At 33.5% G+C, this 19,617-nt stretch overlaps 2 protein-coding genes and 1 pseudogene across 2 annotated transcripts; 2 read left to right on the top strand and 1 right to left on the bottom strand.

Annotated features, from left to right (window-relative positions):
- Positions 1–4,055: 4,055 nt before the first annotated feature.
- Positions 4,056–10,150, bottom strand: LOC113782258 (cytochrome P450 CYP749A22-like). Its single transcript, XM_027328156.1, has 5 exons — positions 9,982–10,150; positions 9,406–9,632; positions 7,547–7,779; positions 4,748–5,129; positions 4,056–4,487 (listed from the first exon to the last, which is right to left on the bottom strand). Exons 1-5 carry the CDS (start codon positions 10,148–10,150, stop codon positions 4,056–4,058), a joined length of 1,443 nt encoding a protein of 480 aa, XP_027183957.1.
- A 2,628-nt stretch (positions 10,151–12,778) lies between these two features.
- Positions 12,779–14,542, top strand: LOC113782257 (annotated as a pseudogene).
- Positions 14,543–16,739: 2,197 nt separating this feature from the next.
- Positions 16,740–17,541, top strand: LOC113782255 (putative germin-like protein 2-1). Its single transcript, XM_027328155.1, has 2 exons — positions 16,740–16,860; positions 17,006–17,541. Exons 1-2 carry the CDS (start codon positions 16,740–16,742, stop codon positions 17,539–17,541), a joined length of 657 nt encoding a protein of 218 aa, XP_027183956.1.
- Positions 17,542–19,617: the final 2,076 nt, after the last annotated feature.

Below are 19,617 nucleotides of genomic sequence, written 5' to 3'. Positions count from 1 at the left end.
AATATTCATCATAAGAGTGTTGTACTATGATTTTTCTAAAACTTTTGAAAACCACATTTTGGTTCACTTTTGACTAATATGTCAATTATTCGAAAGATTTCTTGCAACTTTAGTACTAAGGTTAAAATACATCACCTGTGTTTAGGGATGTGAATCGAAATCGAAATCAGTAATTTAGAACTTTGAATTCGAAATTTTTCGGAATTTTGGTATTAGAATTTTCGACCGATTTTGATTTAGAATTCACCAATTCCGAATTCGAATTCGTTCCGAATTCAATTCGAAATTCGGTAAATTCCGATTTCACCAAATTCATGAATATAAAAATTATTATTATTATTATTATATAAATATTATATTACATATATATAAAAAATATTATATATATGTGTGAAAACGAAATTGATATCGAAATAGGAATTCCGATTTCACCGAATTCATGAATATAAAAATTATTATTATAATATAAATGTTATATTATATATATATATGAAAAAACAGATTTGAAATCGAAATACGAATTCTGAATTCCGATTTGAAAAATCTCATTACCGAATTCGACCCGAATTCGAAATCGGATATTCCGATTTCCATTCCGAATTACCGAATTCAAAATTCCGAATTCAATTCGAATTTGGTCGGTAAATCGGAATTTTTTGATTTTGCACACCCCTACCTGTGTTCCCAAAACTCATTAACTCAACTTAGATGATAGGAATATTGGCCAGACTACGATGAAGTCCCAAGTTCATATTTTAAATCCTCTCTTTTCCCCTTTTCGGATTGACTTCTCCCTTTGAACTAAAAGAAGTATATCACCTTTGAATTAAAAAGTAATATAAAATTACACTTAAAAAAATATTTTGACATAGACAAGTACCAGGGCTAAGCTAATCCGCTGAAAGCCCTTTTTGTTTTGTTTTAATTTTTTTTAAAAAAAATCATTAAACAGGCAGTTCAACATATTATTATTAGGACTAGGTTAGAACTTAAGTCACAATTAATTAGGTGATGTGAGGATCAAGGGATGGATCAACTATAACTGCTTGTTGCATTTCGTTCATGTGGCCCGCATAATTGTGGAATGATTACTTTTAATGGAAGGTTAATTAAAGTTCCAATCATAGACCTAATAAGTGCAATTAGCTTAATCCAGTTGTTTGGTCAATGTGGTTGATACAATTAAGAACAAGTACCATATCACCTTTTAATTAAATGTTTCAAGGACCAGTACTTTTTCAGATTGAGAACAATAACACCATTTTCATTCCTCCACACATCTCACATCTGGCACCTAACTCCATTAAAAAACGATTAGATGGTAGCTAAGAGGGGAATAACAGCTTCGATGTTTTTTAATTAATACATTTCATTTTCAGTCATTGTTTTTATTGTTTTTAATTAATTGTCTTTGAAGCCATTGGCATCGTTGCTTGCATGTATTTTAGTTGTATGTCATTGGTAATTTAATTTGCACATCGATAAGCTTCGTCTAGAAGGGCTTAATCTCAAGGGTAGTTCTATAGTATCTTCTGAATATCATATCCATGAGTATCAATTCATCGTTCGATGTGTAAAAGGAGTCATCAGTTCTCAGATAATTTTAGGAGTTTCAATTATTGAATGATATGGTAAGAGTTTATTAAATTATAATCACCGACATAGTAGAAATTCCCAATCTGAGGGTCTAATCTCGGAAGGTCTATTGATACCTGGCCGACAAAACCAAAACTTTCAAGGGTATTAAACATATTTAATCCAAGATAGAACAAGACTGCAGTAGGTGATCAATTAGCCAACTAGCTAGACATCCTCTCTTGGTTGTTTTTGTCATGTCTTTAGCAGCAAGGCATGTGAGGGGCCATTTGATCCATCCTCATCCATTGATTCTTGATTACATCCCAAAAATGTTGGTGGCATTTGATATTAAAAAGCAAGTCTTCCTTCTGGTTCAGACATGAATGAAAGACACTTCACACTGCTTAGCTACAAATGATTGTGACGAAAATTATTTCTTGTTTTCCAACCAACAAATTTGGTCCCACTATTTTGGAGATATTATTGGTTATTGTCTTTAATTGATGTAATGTCCTAACAAACATCTCGGTTGTAAATTACCATCTGATTGAGATTTGAGGAGCCCAACAGCGGCTGCTATCCCTTGGAAGTCTTGGAATCCTTAACTAATCAAATACCAAATGACTTGCTTAGTTAATACTTAATGCAACACATATTACTGTCGGTCGAAAACACCGAAATAGGCCAATATTTAGCTACACGAGATGCTAATATCAAGTGAATATTGAGATCAATTTCGAGACTCATGAATGTGAAATGGAGTTTGTTTTGAATAATTTCAATGAGAAATTTATTTTGATAATAACGAAGTTTCATGCCAAGTGGCCTAAAGTATTACTGTTTGATTCATTAACAAGTCATTAGGGAAAAATGTTATGTTAATTTGTTTGTCTAAATGATATGTTAGAAGGATCTTGCAGTTGGGTGGTATGGGGGGAGGGAGTGTAAGCAAGAGGTTTTGGGTTCGATTCCTTCTACTTACACTAAAAAAAAAAAAAAAAAAGAAGGATCTTGCCGCTACTGCATGATTTGTCATTGCAAATTCAGGAATTGTGTTCAATAGCATCTCATCTGGTAAGTTTAACAGATTGCAAATTATGAAATTAGATTGATTAAAATATTGCTAATCTTGTCAAATCTTCAGTTTATTGATAAATTAAGCAATCAAGTTGTCAAGGGGTAGCATAGCACATCTAAGGTGTCATTCTAAGTTGTTAAGTTTTGGGGTCATTTGTGGTTGTTGATTTTTGATCAATTTTTTCTTCAATTGGAGGATCAAATAAAAGAATGTAGAATAGGGATGATGGTTGGGGTACTAACAAATGAAGTAGCACTATGGATGAGAGAATAACTAATCAAATACAACCAGATAGGTGAGATAAAAGTTTGGTATATCAAGAGAAAATTTTAGCGCTAGAAGCTCAAAAGTAGAGATGATTTTTTTTTTTTTTTCAAAGCAGCATAATAGAAAATTGCATTATACAAAGGCATGGGAAATTAAGCAGAAACCTTCATGTCCCTCAATATAATAGGGGTAATATGCCTAGATGCCTTCATGTGTGCAAACATAAAAAATGTCTTTGGCAATGTAGGGGGATGTCTCAAGAACATAGTTATAAAACACGGTCCGGCTCGATGGTCCAATAGATCAATTTGATGAATTGGCCAAAATGTCGGGTTGGATCACTAATTAGATCGGTTAAGCATTAAATTCGTTGACCAATCAACGATCTGAAGATTCAATCAATGAATCAGAAAAAAAATTACCGATTGAACTGTCAACTTAAAAATTTTATTATTTTTATAATTTAAAACATATTATTATAATATATAATAAAGCTATTGTGTAACTCGCGATTGAACCGGTGAGTCGGTCATCTCTTTTGACTAAGCTACGAGCTGAATTTAATAACTATGCTCAAGAGGTTGAATTAACAATATTTGATTACTTTGAGACATGAGAAATTTCAATCTATTTAGACCTTTTTTTTGAAGAAAAAAAGTAGACAATTTTATTAAAGAGATTACTAGAAATTGTCCAACACCATTTGCGTTACAAAGATTATAGAGGGTAGTTCCAAAAAATGTTGGCCATCTTGACAAAATGTGCTAAATTATGTACGACTCTATTTACTTCTCTTGGGATCTAAATTACATCCACATCGTGTTTGTCCAAGGCAAAACGCCTGCCTTCAATTACGGAGCCTATGCCCGAGAGGATCTCCACTGACCTGAACCTTTCGTAATTTACGAACCAAGAAATTTAAACTCTTGCGGACACTACCAGTTTGTTCAATTCACTGCAAAAAACTAATTATATTGTCTTTCTTCTACAATTTTTTTTTTTCTAAATTTTAGGCTAATATAAGTTTAATAAGATGTTAAAAAGAAACAAATCGAAACTCATAGCAATTTTAACTAGGAGGACTATAATGCTTTGATTCAAGTCAGACTACAAAAGAAACCCAAAGTACACATTAGAGAGCATGGAGTACCACTTGTACCCCATGTTGAGGCATAAGGGCAAACATCTGTACAGGAGAGTGTACATAACTGGGGGAGAGTGTGAAAGCATATCTCTGCAAAATCATTAAGAGTGTGATCTTTACTTCAGTGATTGCAAAATTCGAGCCAACACATGTTCTAGGTCCAAGGCTGAAAGGCAAAAATGCTGCTGGATTGTTGATCTTGGTTGCTCCAGAAACCCCTTGTGAAAATCTTTCTGGATTAAAAAGATGGGCATCATCTCCCCATATCTGAGGGTCATGGTGAACTGCTAAGATTGCAATAGATATGTTTAGATCAGCAGGAAGCTTGTAGTTCCCTAATTTTGCTCCTTCCTTTGTTGTTCTTCTTGCGTAGATTGCTGGGGGATAGAGTCTTAGAGTCTCATTAATGATCATGCTAATCTGCACAAACAGATGGAAATCAGAATCACAAGAGAGGAATAAAGTTCCTTCTGATCATTTGAAGGCGAACTCCAAGAAGTTCTTGTTTTCTTTCATCTTCAATCCACATGTTATAGTATAATATTGATGATCATAGCCGTAGGTATGGATTAAAATAAAACGGTATAAACAATAGATTGCCCCTCCCTCTCCATTATCCTAATCTAATGTTGTAGAAATAGCCTAAAATTAAGAAAAAAAAAGAAAGAAATTTTACATACCGTTTTCAGTCTTGAAATCCCTTCTGAATTTGGGGGGTCTTGTCCAAATAATTTGGTCACCTCTTCCCTGGCTTTCTCTTGCCAATCAGTGTTGATTGCTAGGAGCAGAATTGTCCATGAGAGCAAAATTGATGTTGTTCCATGTCCAGCACCATAAAATGTCTTGCACTCATCGATTATTTCTTCAATAGATATGTTATCATTTTCACTACTACAATCATAATGAGCTTTTAGAAGTAATCCAAGAAAATCTTCTCCAAAGCTTTGCTTATCATCCCCCTTTTTCCCTTTCTCCCTTTTCTTCACAATTTCTACAATGGAATCTTGAATTCCTTTCTCAAGTTTATCCGATTCTATATCATCTCCGTCTTTGAAAAACTTCCTGAAAAATTGATCAGTAAAAAGAATCAAGAAAAAGAAAAGATAGTAGCTATGTTAGGTACATAAATAGCTTGCTAAATTGGATTGCTGAAATAATAAGGACTTTTCATCCCACTCTAGAGTTTATAGTTTCACTTTATTTTACTTGTGAAACTTTGTAACCAAAATTCGACGGTGTCATTGTAGCCCTTCAAGTTATATAACTAGTGCAATTTCGTAGAATTTGAAGCTAATGCTTAAGGTCCGGATTCAAGGAAACAAATGACTATGGTAGTACTGCAAAAAGGTTCTAGCTTAAAGTAACTACTAAAGGCAACTAACAAAACCAATATACACCTTCAACACACTTAGACAGGAGAAATTTTATCTTGATGCAGACTAACTACATGGTAAGCCTAGTATTTGGTCTTTAACCAATGTAATATTATTGTCAATAGCAATTCACCGAATTGTTCTTTAATCTGACATTATTTTGCCATATGGGATGGCAAAATGGGCGGGATTTGAAGCTTCTTCATTAGTTACAAACCCCCATAATACATTATTATTTGAAGCTTCTTCATTAGTTAAAAACTAGAGGTGGCAAAATGGGCGGGATGGGCGGGATTTACTTGGGTTTGTGATGGAACCGAGTCATATGGGTTTGGGCCCAACCTTACCCATATGTGTTTTGGGACTAACTTGGGCGGGATCACTTTGGGATGGGTTTAGATTGATCCCGCCCAATACCCAAATCTATTTTCTACATATTTTTTTTCCTTTAATTCATTTTTATTTTTTATATAATTTTAATATTTTTGATTTATTAAATTTTTTTTAGTTTTATTAAATAAACATGCAAGTGCTTTATACTCAGGATTCCCATAAAAAATTGGATTAACAAATAATGGAAAAAATAGATATACAGTCATATTCCAACATATATCAAGATGACCAAGGTACTTAAGGTGTTGAATATTTATCCTCATCATTGTCCAAAGATGACAGGTCTAAATTGACTGAAATGTTGAAAATTCTTATGGATAATGACTAGGAAAACTACTAGATTATATTCTCTAGTATGACTATAAAAATTGTTAAAGATAATTTTTTAATCTAAGACTCCGTTTGGATTGGCTATTTTTTCAAAAAATAAGTTTTTCAAATACAATGTTACAGTAATATACAATAACTCAAAAAACATCCCATCCATATTAGTATATCAAATATTTCAAAAAAATTTTATAGTAAAAATTTTTCATATACACTGCTATAATAAAATATTTCAAAAATACCCCCCAAAAATAGCTAAACCAAACAGAGCCCTTGTTATTTGAGCCCAATGGGTACCCAAGTATTTCCATCAATTAATGGGTACAATTGGGATTTGTCCCATTTTAAACCCAATATCTAAATCCAATACCCATCCCGCCCAAAGTCCCCATGGGCATGGGTAACCCATTGGGACTTGGGACAAATTGCCACCTCTATTAAAAACCAACTATTAAACTTCTCAAGTAGTTAGTCCTATCGAGATAAAATTTCTTGATTAGACGCGTTGACCACAAATAGCAATATATCAATTGGCAATCATGGGGTATGATCCCACGTATGTAATTCAATAAGACCAAACATATAATCACCTAAGGAAACTTTGACATGTAAGTTGACATTATTAAAGTATGGTTTAATTAATATATTCTGACAGTATCTCCTTTAAACCAAATTCTTTATTAAGATTATCACCTAAGAAGTCTTTATCACCGAATTCTTTTTTGAAGTTGTTGTATATATTTTTTACTGAATTAATAGTTATTGGATCTTAAGGAAACAAAAAAGAATTAAACCATGATATTTATGAAGGAGAAATAGCAATATAATAAAAAGTGGGACAGAGAGTGACACACACAGGGTGTGGGACAGAAGATTCGTTGCGAATCAAATGCCATATCGAGCTACAAACTCTATGGAAAACTCGGTCTTTGTATAAATCATGTGCAACTCCATCATCTTGTTGCTTTGATCTTTTTAGATTTTTTTTTTTCAAAATAAAATGCCATAGCAATTATGGCTTCCTCAGGACTAATCACATCATCAAATATAAAGATACTCTTGCTGGGGCTTCTGCCTCTATTAACAATTGAAGGAAAAGATTTTCGTTTCTGTTAACCAACCAAAGTCAAATGATGTAATCTGGCAAGCATCAATAAAAAGCTGTAGCATGAAATCATCACCATCAACTTTTATTGGACTGCTGTCAAGGGTAAAATTCCTTTTCATGATTCAAAAATCATAAAGCAGGGTCTAATTCTTTCTCATAATTGAAGATGGCAGGTTGAAATGGTGTTCCACAGATCAGTATTTGAAAGGAACACAGATACATGTCAAAATTGACTATAAGCTATGCAACATACAAGTGGGCATCATGGAGATGTTTACCTGATGAATGGAGGCTTAAGTTTGTATGCAATCTTGCCAGTTAAAATCCCCAGCCTTTTCATCATGTTAAATATTTGTTCACCCTCCACATAACTACTTCCAAATGCAGTCCTAGAGATGACCTCTGCAGTTAACAACATGAACTCTTCACTGACATCAATTTCCTTGCCATCATAATCTCTCCACCTTCTCAGCATCATCTCAACACTTTCAACCATTGCTGGAGTCATATCCTAGAAAAGGCAAAAATATTATTTAATCGTATAATTAATATAAAGATGTAGATGAATGCCACAACAACAAAACACTTGGGGTGTTAAAACTTTGTTGATTTAGTCCTTTGCAATCAGCCTTTTAATGCACGAATAAATATGCTTTTTCAATTGCCATGAGAATTGTCTTCATGTTTGACAAAAATGTGTAATTTTGTTTTTCTATATATTAGGATTTTTTGCTGTGGGTAATCAATTTGAGACACCTAAATTTCCCATCAAACTGTATGCATTCTGAGGATATGCAAAAAGAGAATGAATTAATTAGGAAGGGCTAATTCTACTTTGCACCATTAAACTTATACTCCATTTCATCTTGTATTCTAAATTTTAATTTTAGACACTTCACACCGTAACATCTCAAATATTTTCCGCTTAAGTCCAGTCGATAAAAACATTAAGAATTGGAGAACCATGCGTCACTACATTTTTTGCATGACTGTTAGATGATGGTAAATATACTATCACCTGTTAGAGTGACTAAGGTATAAGATATGTGTATGATCCTCTATTCAATAAGTTTTTGATAAAGTTGTTGTTGGTTGACTTAAGTCGCACCTATAGGAGAGGACAGAGTGGAAAGTATCCAAAACTGAAGTTCAAATTGCAAAGTGAGAATTGGTTACAAATTTGGGGTGCAAAGTAGAAAGCTCCAATGTGTAATCAACCTGTCTTCTTTACTAGACTCTTGATTTACAGTTTTTTTTTTTTTGGGTACTACTCTTCATTTACAGTTGAAAAGGTCCAATGTGCAATTGATAAAGAAATAACTAAGAAAAATATAAGTGAATACCCCAAAACATTAAACAATCAATACCAACCCACATTAAACTTCTAGATTTGATTGTTCTACATAAGTTCACATGCCAGCAGAAGTATATATATATTTTTTCATTTAAGGGTATCCCAATCTTTTGGCCAGACTAGTCCCCTAAAAGTGTATATAAGTGAATACCAATCTTTTGGCCAGACTAGTCCCCTAAAAATATAAGTGAATACCCCAAAACATTAAACAATCAATACCAACCCACATTAAACTTCTAGATTTGATTGTTCTACATAAGTTCACATGCCAGCAGAAGTATATATATATATATTTTCACTTAAGGGTATCCCAATCTTTTGGCCAGACTAGTCCCCTAAAAGTGTAGAGTCTTACTCTAAGGATATACAACGAAATAGCACACAGAGTCGATCATGAGACCTGTTGGTAACTACCAGACTATGAAACTAGTCGAACTACTTCCGCCGCGACTACACGCGGGAGGCACATATCAGCAGAAGTATGAGCAATATAAAATCTGCTTGTTTACGTACTAGGCTGATGACTTAATAAAGACCAACTTTTATATAAAAATAAAAGTACCGTGGCCCAAAAAAAAAAAAATGACACAAAAGTCTCATAGAACAACTTTTTTCTTAGACAAGAGGGCAAAATAATTGTTCGTTATTTCTCACAATACACAAAGTACTATGAAATTATGAATGCCGTAATTTATGTATTAACAACCCATTCCAAATAAATTAATAAATTAAATGAAAAAGTGTAACTAGCTAAAGTAAGTATGACTAATTTATGGATCTTACCCTTAAACTCTCACCATGAAAGGCTTGGTTGGCCAGTTTTCGCAATTTGACCCATTTTTCTCCTTCTGATTGCCCAAGACCACCTCCTACAATCTTCTTCAAATATTTACTCAATTTTGCTATGGTAAAAAATTGTTCCTTATCATTCAGTATTTCTTTTATGAGATCCAGATCTGTGATAACCAATTCTGCTCCAGCACCACGCCTCCACCGGAGAAAAATCTTCCCTTCTCCAAAAAAAATATCTTGATTAACTAGGTAAAAGAAGTTGTAACATAAGCAAAATGTTTTAGCTAGATGGGAACTTCAAAACTTTAAACTTGAAAATCCTATAGTCGACTGTCCTTAACATATGTAACCAGCTACAATGGCCTACACTCAATTTGGAAAAGGCATTTGAGGTGGCAAGTTCCTCTTTGATTATCTAACTATCCACTAATCAACATCAAACCCCCCCCCCCCCCCCCCCCCCAAAAAAAAACACTAATCAACATCAAATTTTACCTTGAAGATCTGATTAGCCCGCCGGGGGGGGGAGGGGGAACAAATAATACAAGTGAAAATGATGTAGCTTACCATAAATGTTCATCCAAGAGTATATGTGAGGCTGAATTACTGGAAATATGTCATGTGATAAGTTGGCGGTGTTCTCTTTCTTCTTTGGCAATTCTCTGGGGCTGCCATGAAGGATACTACGAGGAGGGCCTTTGATGCCTTGTGATTCCAATATATGTTGAATCCGCATTGGTTTCCACCATATTATGTGAAGAACTTTGATCAAAGCAAAGAGTATGTAAATCAGAACAAACCCCACAAAGTAAAACTTCATGGACTCCATAGAGAATCAGACCAAAGACTTATGGCCTTGGCATGATCAAGACTGAGAAGCAGAACCAAGAGAAAAGACACTCAAAGTGGTCAAGACTGAAATTGAGACACAATTTGCTAGACGAAACTCATTGATGATACAAAACAAGGAAGATTAAAAAAATCACACGACTATTGAGAACAAGTTATTTATTAAGCATAGACAACTGACATCTCGACACGTTAATCAAGAATATTGGTAAAATAATCCGATTAAAAGAATAAAGAATTGTTTGCTTTTGTACCATTTATCTAATTATTTATCTACTCCTTGAGTACGTGTCAGTGCATACTCTAACAACAAATGTGAATAAAATTTGTGACACATGTAAGTTTCGAAACTTTGGCTTTTGTTCTTTAAGCGTAAATGGTGTTAGTTCTTGTTGATTCGACTGCTGCTACCAACTAAGGTTACTAAGGAATGATTAATATTTCATGGCGATTGGATGCATCAATATTTTGGTTTTCACAAATCTCTATTATCGTTGATTGTTCCTTAGTCTGATGAATATTTCTATTAAACATCCAAAAAATAACCAAAAGAAGTGCAATGTTACCTCTCCAATTGATCATGTTTAACCGAAAAAAAAAGAACAAAAAATTAGAAAAGAGAGAACTCTTTTGGTCATTGGCACTCTGGCTCTTTGACCTTGACTTTACATGTGCCAGCTACTTAGGGGTCCAATCATCTGCTCTTTCTTTACTTTTTTGCTGGGTAATTATCTTGTTGTTTATTATAGAAGTTGTGTTGTATAGTGCGAAAGGCCAAGAGCTAAGAAATACTTCCGAGTCCGGCAAGTAATGGAACAATTCTATTCACAATAACAAGGAGAAAAAGATTTAATCTACACTTGATAAGTAGCAATCTGAATAGGAGTTGGGTACTATTTTGTACGCATGAATGCGTAACTACACCTTCATTGCCCCTATTCATAATAATTTCAACTTTTGTTTGGATTGAAAAATTTGACGAAGGATTTAAAATTCATTTAAATCACTTAATTGTTTGACTTGCTTAAGAGGCATTTAATTTTGTAATTCATCAATTATCTAAGTATAACTTAAATATTAGAATACTTAGTGATTTATGAATTCAAATTTCTCTTATATCTTCAAATTCTTTATTAAATTTCTTAATCCAAACGTAGCCTGATTTTATATATTATGTTTATCTTTGTAACTGTTCCTACTCTATGGAGAAAATATTTATGATAAGAGGCAATATATGTTATAAGGGCAATAAAATTGTATCAGTCACTGTGGAGATGAAAAATTTTATGGTGCAATACGTTTGTGTACATCGTAGACAGGTCAGTGATTTTGGGTAAAGATATTGATTTACTAAAATTTTCTGAAATGATCAACTCGCTAATGAAATCATTAACTACGCTTTTAAAAATGTACCTTGGTTTCTTTCACCTAATTTCTCTTGTGATGATCTCAATTAGACGAGAGTTACAAAAAGGGTAAAGCGAACTTGACAAGGGACCGTTGACGGGCAAACAATAAACAGAAGTTAAAACTTAGGATGGTCTCAAAAAATCTATGGTGCTTGCAATAAGAGGAACTAAATTGACTTATAAGAATAAAGTTTAGTGACTATCTCGACTTTGTTAAAATAGCTGAAGGGCTAAACTGGCTCATAATAAAGTTTAGGAACTATTTTGAATTTAGGAAAATAGTTTAGGGACTAAATTGTTGTTTTACTCTTTTTGTTTTTAATTTTTACACTAGTGGATTTGAATACGTTAAAAAAAAAAAGAAAGAAGAAAATCCAATTTTTGATGTACATTATGTATCATAAGACCAAGACCATCTAGTTTAGAAAAATTTTGCACTAAGACGGAAACAGTTAATCCTAAGACTATATGACATACTGCATATTACACAGAGAGACTAGCTAAGGAGATTGAACCTATAGTACTAGCGAAAAGTTTAAAAATATATATTAAAAGTAAATCTGATATGCACTGTAATTGTATATACCATCATAGCTGAACAAATGACATATTTGCTAAATTTGAATTTGGATTAGTTATCATGCATTTAATAATAATAGTATATACACTGTCTATATGTAAAATTAATTTATAAATTAAACGAATCTACTATCCATTTTGATCATTTGAATAGTTTATGCTCGTTACTTCATGAAGTCAATGCGATATCCGTTTCCAAATGTTCAAGATTGAAGTCCTATACAACTTACATCCCTATTTGAGCTGTTGACTAGCATTTGGCAAAGTTTGGTTATATGCCAATTCATTATATTGTCAAAAAGCAGTTGTAAGGACATATGAATTGTAGATCTCGGGCAAATTGAACAATCTATGTCATGAAAATTAATAAGAAGTGATTGTAGTGAAATATGAATTGTTTTATAGCTTTCTCATCATCGATTTTAGTTTTATAACTTTCTATAACTTGTGCTACTAACTTAAAAAAAGCTCAAATCCTCTTCTCTAATTATCTTTCCCTGTTCCTTGACAAATTACTCAGCAGTGCAATGGCATTTCGTTTTACTGTTTTAGCTGCATTGATTTTGATCTCTTTAGCAATTATTGCTTCAGCCGACCCCAGTCCTCTTCAGGATTTTTGTTGCTGACAAAACAAGTCCGGGTTTGGTACCCTTAAGGGCCTTATAACATCGTCAATCGATATTTCAGTGCTGCAATAGTTTGTTTATCTTTAACTTTTGTTAAAAAAAGTTGAATATTGTTGAATTAATGTAGTGCAAGCGAATGGCGACGTCTGCAAAGATCCAAACCTTGTAGAAGCAAATGATTTTTTCTTAAGCGGTCTGCTACTGAAGGGAACATCTCCAATGCTCCGCGATCAGCCGGTGTAGTATCACTGATCCGAGTTGACTGTGCATTTTGGGGAATTATGCCTCCTCATATTCATCCTCACGCTTCAGAGATTATGACAGTTCTTGAAGGAACTCTTGAAGCAGCTTTTGTCACTTCCAGCCCTGAAAATCGTCTCATCAAGAAAGCCTTGCAGAAGGGAGATGTCTTTGTGTTCCCGAAAGGTCTCATCCATTTCCACCGCAATGTAGGAAACTCTAGTGCAGCTGCCATTTCTGCTTTTGACAGCCAAAACCCTGATTTTATCAGCATTGCAGACACGGTCCTTGGATCAAATCCTCCTATCACCATTGATGCTCTCCTTAAAGCTTTCCAAGTGGATAAGAATGTAATTCTGGAAAATCACCCTGCCTGGGCCTCCTTGTGTCCTTTTCTGCTTTCTTCTTCTTCCACACTGCCACGGAGTGAATATCTTTGCTACCTACATACTCTCTTCTTTTGCTTATTACCAATAGTGAAAAATACGAACGTTACAACAAGTAATTTTCAATACTTGATTGATTGTGTTACTATTTAATTGAACGGGAAAGTGCAGTGTAGCCAATTCAACTACTTCGAGTTCTTATCCAAATCATTAAACTTTTCTTTTGCACTAAACAACCTTCTCAAGTTCTTTGAAGTAATTGAATCAGCTCATTCCCACAAAACTTAAGGTTAATTTGGACGGATATTGCATTTGGGAGGGACAAAAATGACATCTTGCCTCACCAATTCCCGAACCGACAAAAAACCCTCACTCTGGTCAGATTATCGCATTTCTTCCCCTCAAAAACTGAGATCGAGTTCCACCAAATTCTGGAAAATCTGGAAAATATGTTGGGTGATTTGGGAGAAAAAGGCAAAGGTTGATCCATACGGCATACCCTAATTAAATGATTTTATTGTAATTTAGTGTTTTTTTGGCAAATCTCGTACCCTAATCTAATACCCTAATATGTACACTTTGTGATATATTCTCACTCCAACTTAAACAAATATTCTTACAGTTTTGGCTAATTAAATCACTATGGTGTAGTTTAGTGAGCTGATTGACGCATAAAAAAGTTTATTGGCTTTGATGGGAATTCTAAATAGTTTACAGGTTCACAGTGTACTTAACCTTAATTGGACTACTTGCTTAATCTCTCAAACACAAAATTCTTGTCATTCATTTCCCCCTAAATGGTAGGCATGCCATATTTAAGCGACGGATTCAAATATAGAAATTTCTAAAATCAAGAAGACAGGTCATCATTTAATTTGTATTTGTCGTATAATTCACATGTTGTGCAGAGTGGAATTTTCCTTTCTCTAAACTTTAACCTTACATTTTCTAGATGCACCATTCTATAAGGACTATTTTGACGTTCATTGTATTGATATTCCATTTTGGTATCAAAGCTGCAGATACACTGATACAGTGACAACTGTATAAGACTTGGCCAAGAAGTTTTTCCCAATACGACAGAGTGATCAGAAGTTTATTATGAAACTTTTAAAAAGAAGAAGAACAGAAAATACTCTACTTTGAATCAAACTTTTGAATATGATCAAGATGGACGATTTGGCCTTCAACGTCATTTGGCATGTAAAAACTTCCTTTAACATCTTTTAAAGCACTATAAAACTGATTTTATTCTAAAAAACCATAGCTTAACGAATTTTGCAAAAGCTTCCAAAACTCTAAAGCAAAAAAAAAAAAAAAAGGGTCACAACCTACAAAACTCCCAAAAAAAAAAAAAAAAAAAAAAAAAACCCTTCACTAAGTTTAAACTAACATAGCAAAATATGTGCTACCAATTACTACTTTTTTGTTGTAATACGTATTATAGACACCCGAAGTGCATTTTCCCACTTATAACTTCTTAATTTAAGTCCTTTTATAGGCTTGACGTGAGGCACACTCAGGATTTCTGAGTTTAAATACTAGCAACAAGCACTGAAAATGAAGGAATTGGCTTCTTAATTATGTTACAAATTGAAGTTTTTTTCATATCATGGCTAGGCCCAATTAAAAATTTTAGTTACTTTGGCCGGCCAAAATATAATCCTTCATATTCTTAGAAGTCAAAGTGCCTGCTTGATCTTTCAATGTGTTTGATCTAGTTAAATATCTTTACAATTATTTAAGGTCAGAATCTCTTCTTTTAAATGCAGTTCATACCACTGACGTTGTTGTTTAAAATGTAAGCAACATAAGTACAAGCTTCTTTTTGTTTCACCGGGACAATAGCCATATATCATCGACGAGATTTTGGTCTAATGGTTAGAATTAAAAATTTATAAGAATTAGAGTCTCATCCCTTCTCAGTTGGAAAAAAATTTAGAAAAAAAGGGCATATATCAGGAACCTGTTTTCTAACAATCAAAGGTGGGCAAAATGGTCATTAAACCTGACGTGTGGCTTAGCCAGTTTTTGTTAGCAGCTTTCAATTGCTAATTAATTGTGTTGAATTGGACAAGACAATTGATACATTTAATGAATTAAAGGGAAGGCGATGATCAAGGACAGGTGACTAGGCAAAAATAAGGTCAATTAATAATGAAGTTGACAACAAGAAGAAAATGATTATTAAAACCAAATCAAATGCATAAGCCAGATTATCCATTTTGACTAAGTAAAAGAAGTATCTTGTATAGTTTGACATGGTAAGAACAGTAGTCGCAATAAAATAATTCTCTCACTACTCAGTCAAACAAATCAATGTCCTAATGCAGCCAAAACTTTCAATTTTCGGACAAATATGTGCTCCATATCGACCAAGATCTGATAAGTATGGTTTTTCGACTCGTGTACTTAGATTTATTATTGGTCAATAACGTAAACAAGTAAACAAAATGTTAAAGGGGCTGCATTTTAGAATGCTTGTAGTACTAGATCACCCCTTTAAATTTCATATTTAGATCTTTCAACTCTAAATATTATTTGAGATATTATTTGGAATAATGACTGTAATATTTTTTGTGATGTGATGTATGTACGATAAAAAGATAATTAAGAATATAAAAAAGTGAATTAAAAAATGTGTTTATGATATAAGCGAAATATTATTTGAGATAACTTAACTATCTAAACATTTTCCTTTGAATAACAATAATGTCATGCCTTGGTGCAAGAATTGTATTGTTAAATAGAAATAAAGTTTTTAAAATCCAGAAAATATTAGGCTTTTTGTTACTCATCATCCCATTTTCTATTGGTTAGTTGTAATCATTAAAAAAAAAAAAGATCTTATTGCTTGTAAACCAATCTATAGTCTTTTTTTTTCCTCTCGATTGTAAAACAAAACTTACCAATTAATTGTGGTGAGGAAAGAAACTTACAAGGCACAATAGCACTTTTACTTTCTCGGCAAGTACACAATTTGCTTCAACACCGCCGCATGCCGGCTCATTTCCTTCTCTAATTCAACACGTTTTGCTTCAACATATGAAGACCGGACTGAGACAACAGGAGCCGAGACGGCACGGGAATGACTTTCTCAACCCCTTCAATCTATAAAACCAGCTGTGCTTGCAATCATTTTGCAACTCAAAAATCTGCTCACCAAAGTGATTATTGACAGCTAAACTTCTTATCTTTCAACATTCACCTTGATAAATCAGCAATCATCCCATAAAATGGCATCATCATCATCATCTTTTCGTATACTGTGCATCTGGTTATTATGTTGTTCAATTGCATTCGGATCTGACCCCAGCCCTCTTCAAGACTTCTGTGTTGCAGATACAAAAAGTCCAGGTATGATTATTTCCTGAAAACTAGCTCTAATTAGGTACTAGAAAATAATGTTAACTGTCACTTTTTTCCTTTTGTGTTTTTTTTTTGGTTACTTTTTTCTGTTTCATGTTTTGTCTCTGAACCTTTTTAGTTTTGTCGTTTGCAGTTATGGTGAATGGCTTTGTTTGCAAGGATCCAAAACTTGTACAAAAAAATGATTTCTTCTTTAGCGGGCTTCACTTGGTTGGCAACACATCAAATGCCGTTGGATCAAGAGTGACTCCTGTAGCTGTTGCCCAAATCCCAGGGCTTAACACTCTAGGAATATCTTTGGCTCGAGTGGACTATGCACCTTGGGGCATTAATCCTCCACATACTCATCCTCGAGCCACTGAAATCTTGACTGTCATTGAAGGTACACTGCAGGTTGGTTTTGTCACATCAAACCCTGAGAATCGATTGTTCATGAAAGTGTTGCAGAAGGGGGATGTGTTTGTATTTCCAGAAGGTCTCATCCATTTTCAGCGCAACGTGGGATATGGTAATGCTGTTGCCATAGCTGCTCTCAGCAGCCAAAATCCCGGTGCTATCACAATTGCAAATGCTGTTTTTGGCTCTGAACCAGCTATCCCTAGTGATCTTCTTGCAAAGGCCTTCCAAGTTGATGGGAAGATAATTGACCAGATACAGTCCAAATTCTAAACAAAACTTTAACACCCCAAATACAATTCTTCTGTTGTATTAATTCGTCTACTTCATCAAGTTGTTTATTGTATTGATTCTTTGGATTCTTTGTATTACTTGAAAATTCTTTATTTCAGAAATAACTTTTTAAGTCTGATCCTTGTCTCTATGTTCTGGATATGTTGTGCAGTTTTGTCCATTCATTAGCATTAAGACAATTTGGTTTTCTTATTATTTCATGGTGTCTGTTTGTGCTAAATATTAAAGCAATGTTTTTAAACTCGAAATAGCTAGTCAGTCGATCAGCCTACCAATTCTCAATTCTACCTGTTCATTGATTCAATGATTCTCTCTCTTTCTCTTGCTCTTTCTATTTTTATTTTTTTAAATAATCTTAGCAAACACTAAATCATCTAATGCAAAAAGTAAGAAATTCCTCAAATATCATAAAAAAATCAAGGGCAAAAAAAGTATAAATCTCATGTCTCAAATTAAGGTAACAAATTATTACTCCAAATCTAGCTTGAGAAGAAAAAGAACGGGAGCACTGTGAAAGGAAAGGAACTAACATCATCTTCATCTTCTTCCCATTTAGATAAATTTACTAAGACAATCTTCATTTTCTTCCTGTTTACATAATTTCAAATCAGCATCTCCAATTATAAACACATTACCATTTTTGTGTTTAATAAACATAAGAAAAAGATTGTTTTAGAAAAAAGAAAGAAAGAAAGAAATAGATCTTAATGAAAGAAAAGCATAAAGAAGAGAAAAAGAAAAGAAAATAATTGTAATTTGAAGAGTCAACTGATCAAGAATGTAAAAGTGCCTTTCATCAAACAACATTAGAAACAAAGAATGAAAGCTGATTTAGGTAACAAAAAGGAAAGGAATGAAGAGGATACCGTAACAGAAAACACGGCTTTTTTTTGTTTTTTAATGGTTGTTTACGTCTGTTAATGTAAAGGATGAGTATATTTTCATCATTATATATAAGTTGTGACCCATCATGCCATGGTCAACGAACGCCCCGAGTTGCATTGAGTTCGTATGTTAATGTTTAGAAGTGGCGCAAAGGTTACCAAAGCCCAAATTTGGACCATTTTGTGAAAAGGGGGAAAAAAAACCTCAACCTTTCCAGTTCGATGGTTTCTAATCGGTTCCACAAGTTTGATCGGTTATTATTCATTTTGTCGATTTAACATATAACTAGGAAGGCATCATGGACGGTTCTTGATTGAGTGGATTTTCATGTACATGAAACTAAATAAACTAGGACTTTAAACTTCACTATGTGAGTAGGGGAGCCAAATGCTAGCTAGTAAGAATCGATTCATTGCGATAATGAGTTTTGGTTCATGTTGAAAATGAAATCCCTAACAAGACACAAGTAATAGCAAGAGAATGATATTTTGAAAAGAAATCCCTAACAAGATAGAAGTAATAGCAAGAAAAAGATTATTTTACTTGTATTTTTGACCATTGGTGGAATCTGTGTTCTAGAACTTTGTATTTGATAAAATTTTCCTCTAAAAAGGTTTCCTTCCACAAGTTAGCTTCATAATTCTAGTTAGTTGATATAATTGTTTTTTTATTGCTTTAATTGATTATTATCTAAATAATAGAGTAACTAAGGATCTAGCAATTAGAATGTAAGTTCCTCGTGGGATCGATCTTTATACGCCCTAAACTATAATCATGACCTGTATATTTATAGAAAATCGGTATATTTAAAATTAAATTTGATTGCATATTTGAACCCCGTCATAAGAAAAGGATAAGATCTACAAACAAAAGAAAAGAAAAGAAAAAGTAATTGTAATTTCAAGAGATCAAGAAAGTAAAAGTTCCTTACTTCAAATAACATTAGGAACAAAGAATTCGAATGATTTGCTGTTCTTGGCCTAAAGCTCCCCGGACTAAGGAAAACTGGGAGCTGGTGCTTGGGATGGGGATTGATCGAAACTGTCTACAACTTTAGATCATTGTGTTTTGAGTGGTACAGATGTATAGTGTGGATTGTACACTGTTGGTCTTTTAATGTATTTCGCAGGTTACATTCTTTGTAAACCTTATACTTTCTATATTAATAAA

This window comes from Coffea eugenioides, chromosome 9 (assembly GCF_003713205.1).
Source record: "Coffea eugenioides isolate CCC68of chromosome 9, Ceug_1.0, whole genome shotgun sequence".
In the NCBI taxonomy this organism is placed as follows: domain Eukaryota; kingdom Viridiplantae; phylum Streptophyta; class Magnoliopsida; order Gentianales; family Rubiaceae; genus Coffea; species Coffea eugenioides.
Note: the sequence above shows the minus strand (reverse complement) of the source record. Positions and strands in the feature narration are given on the sequence as shown.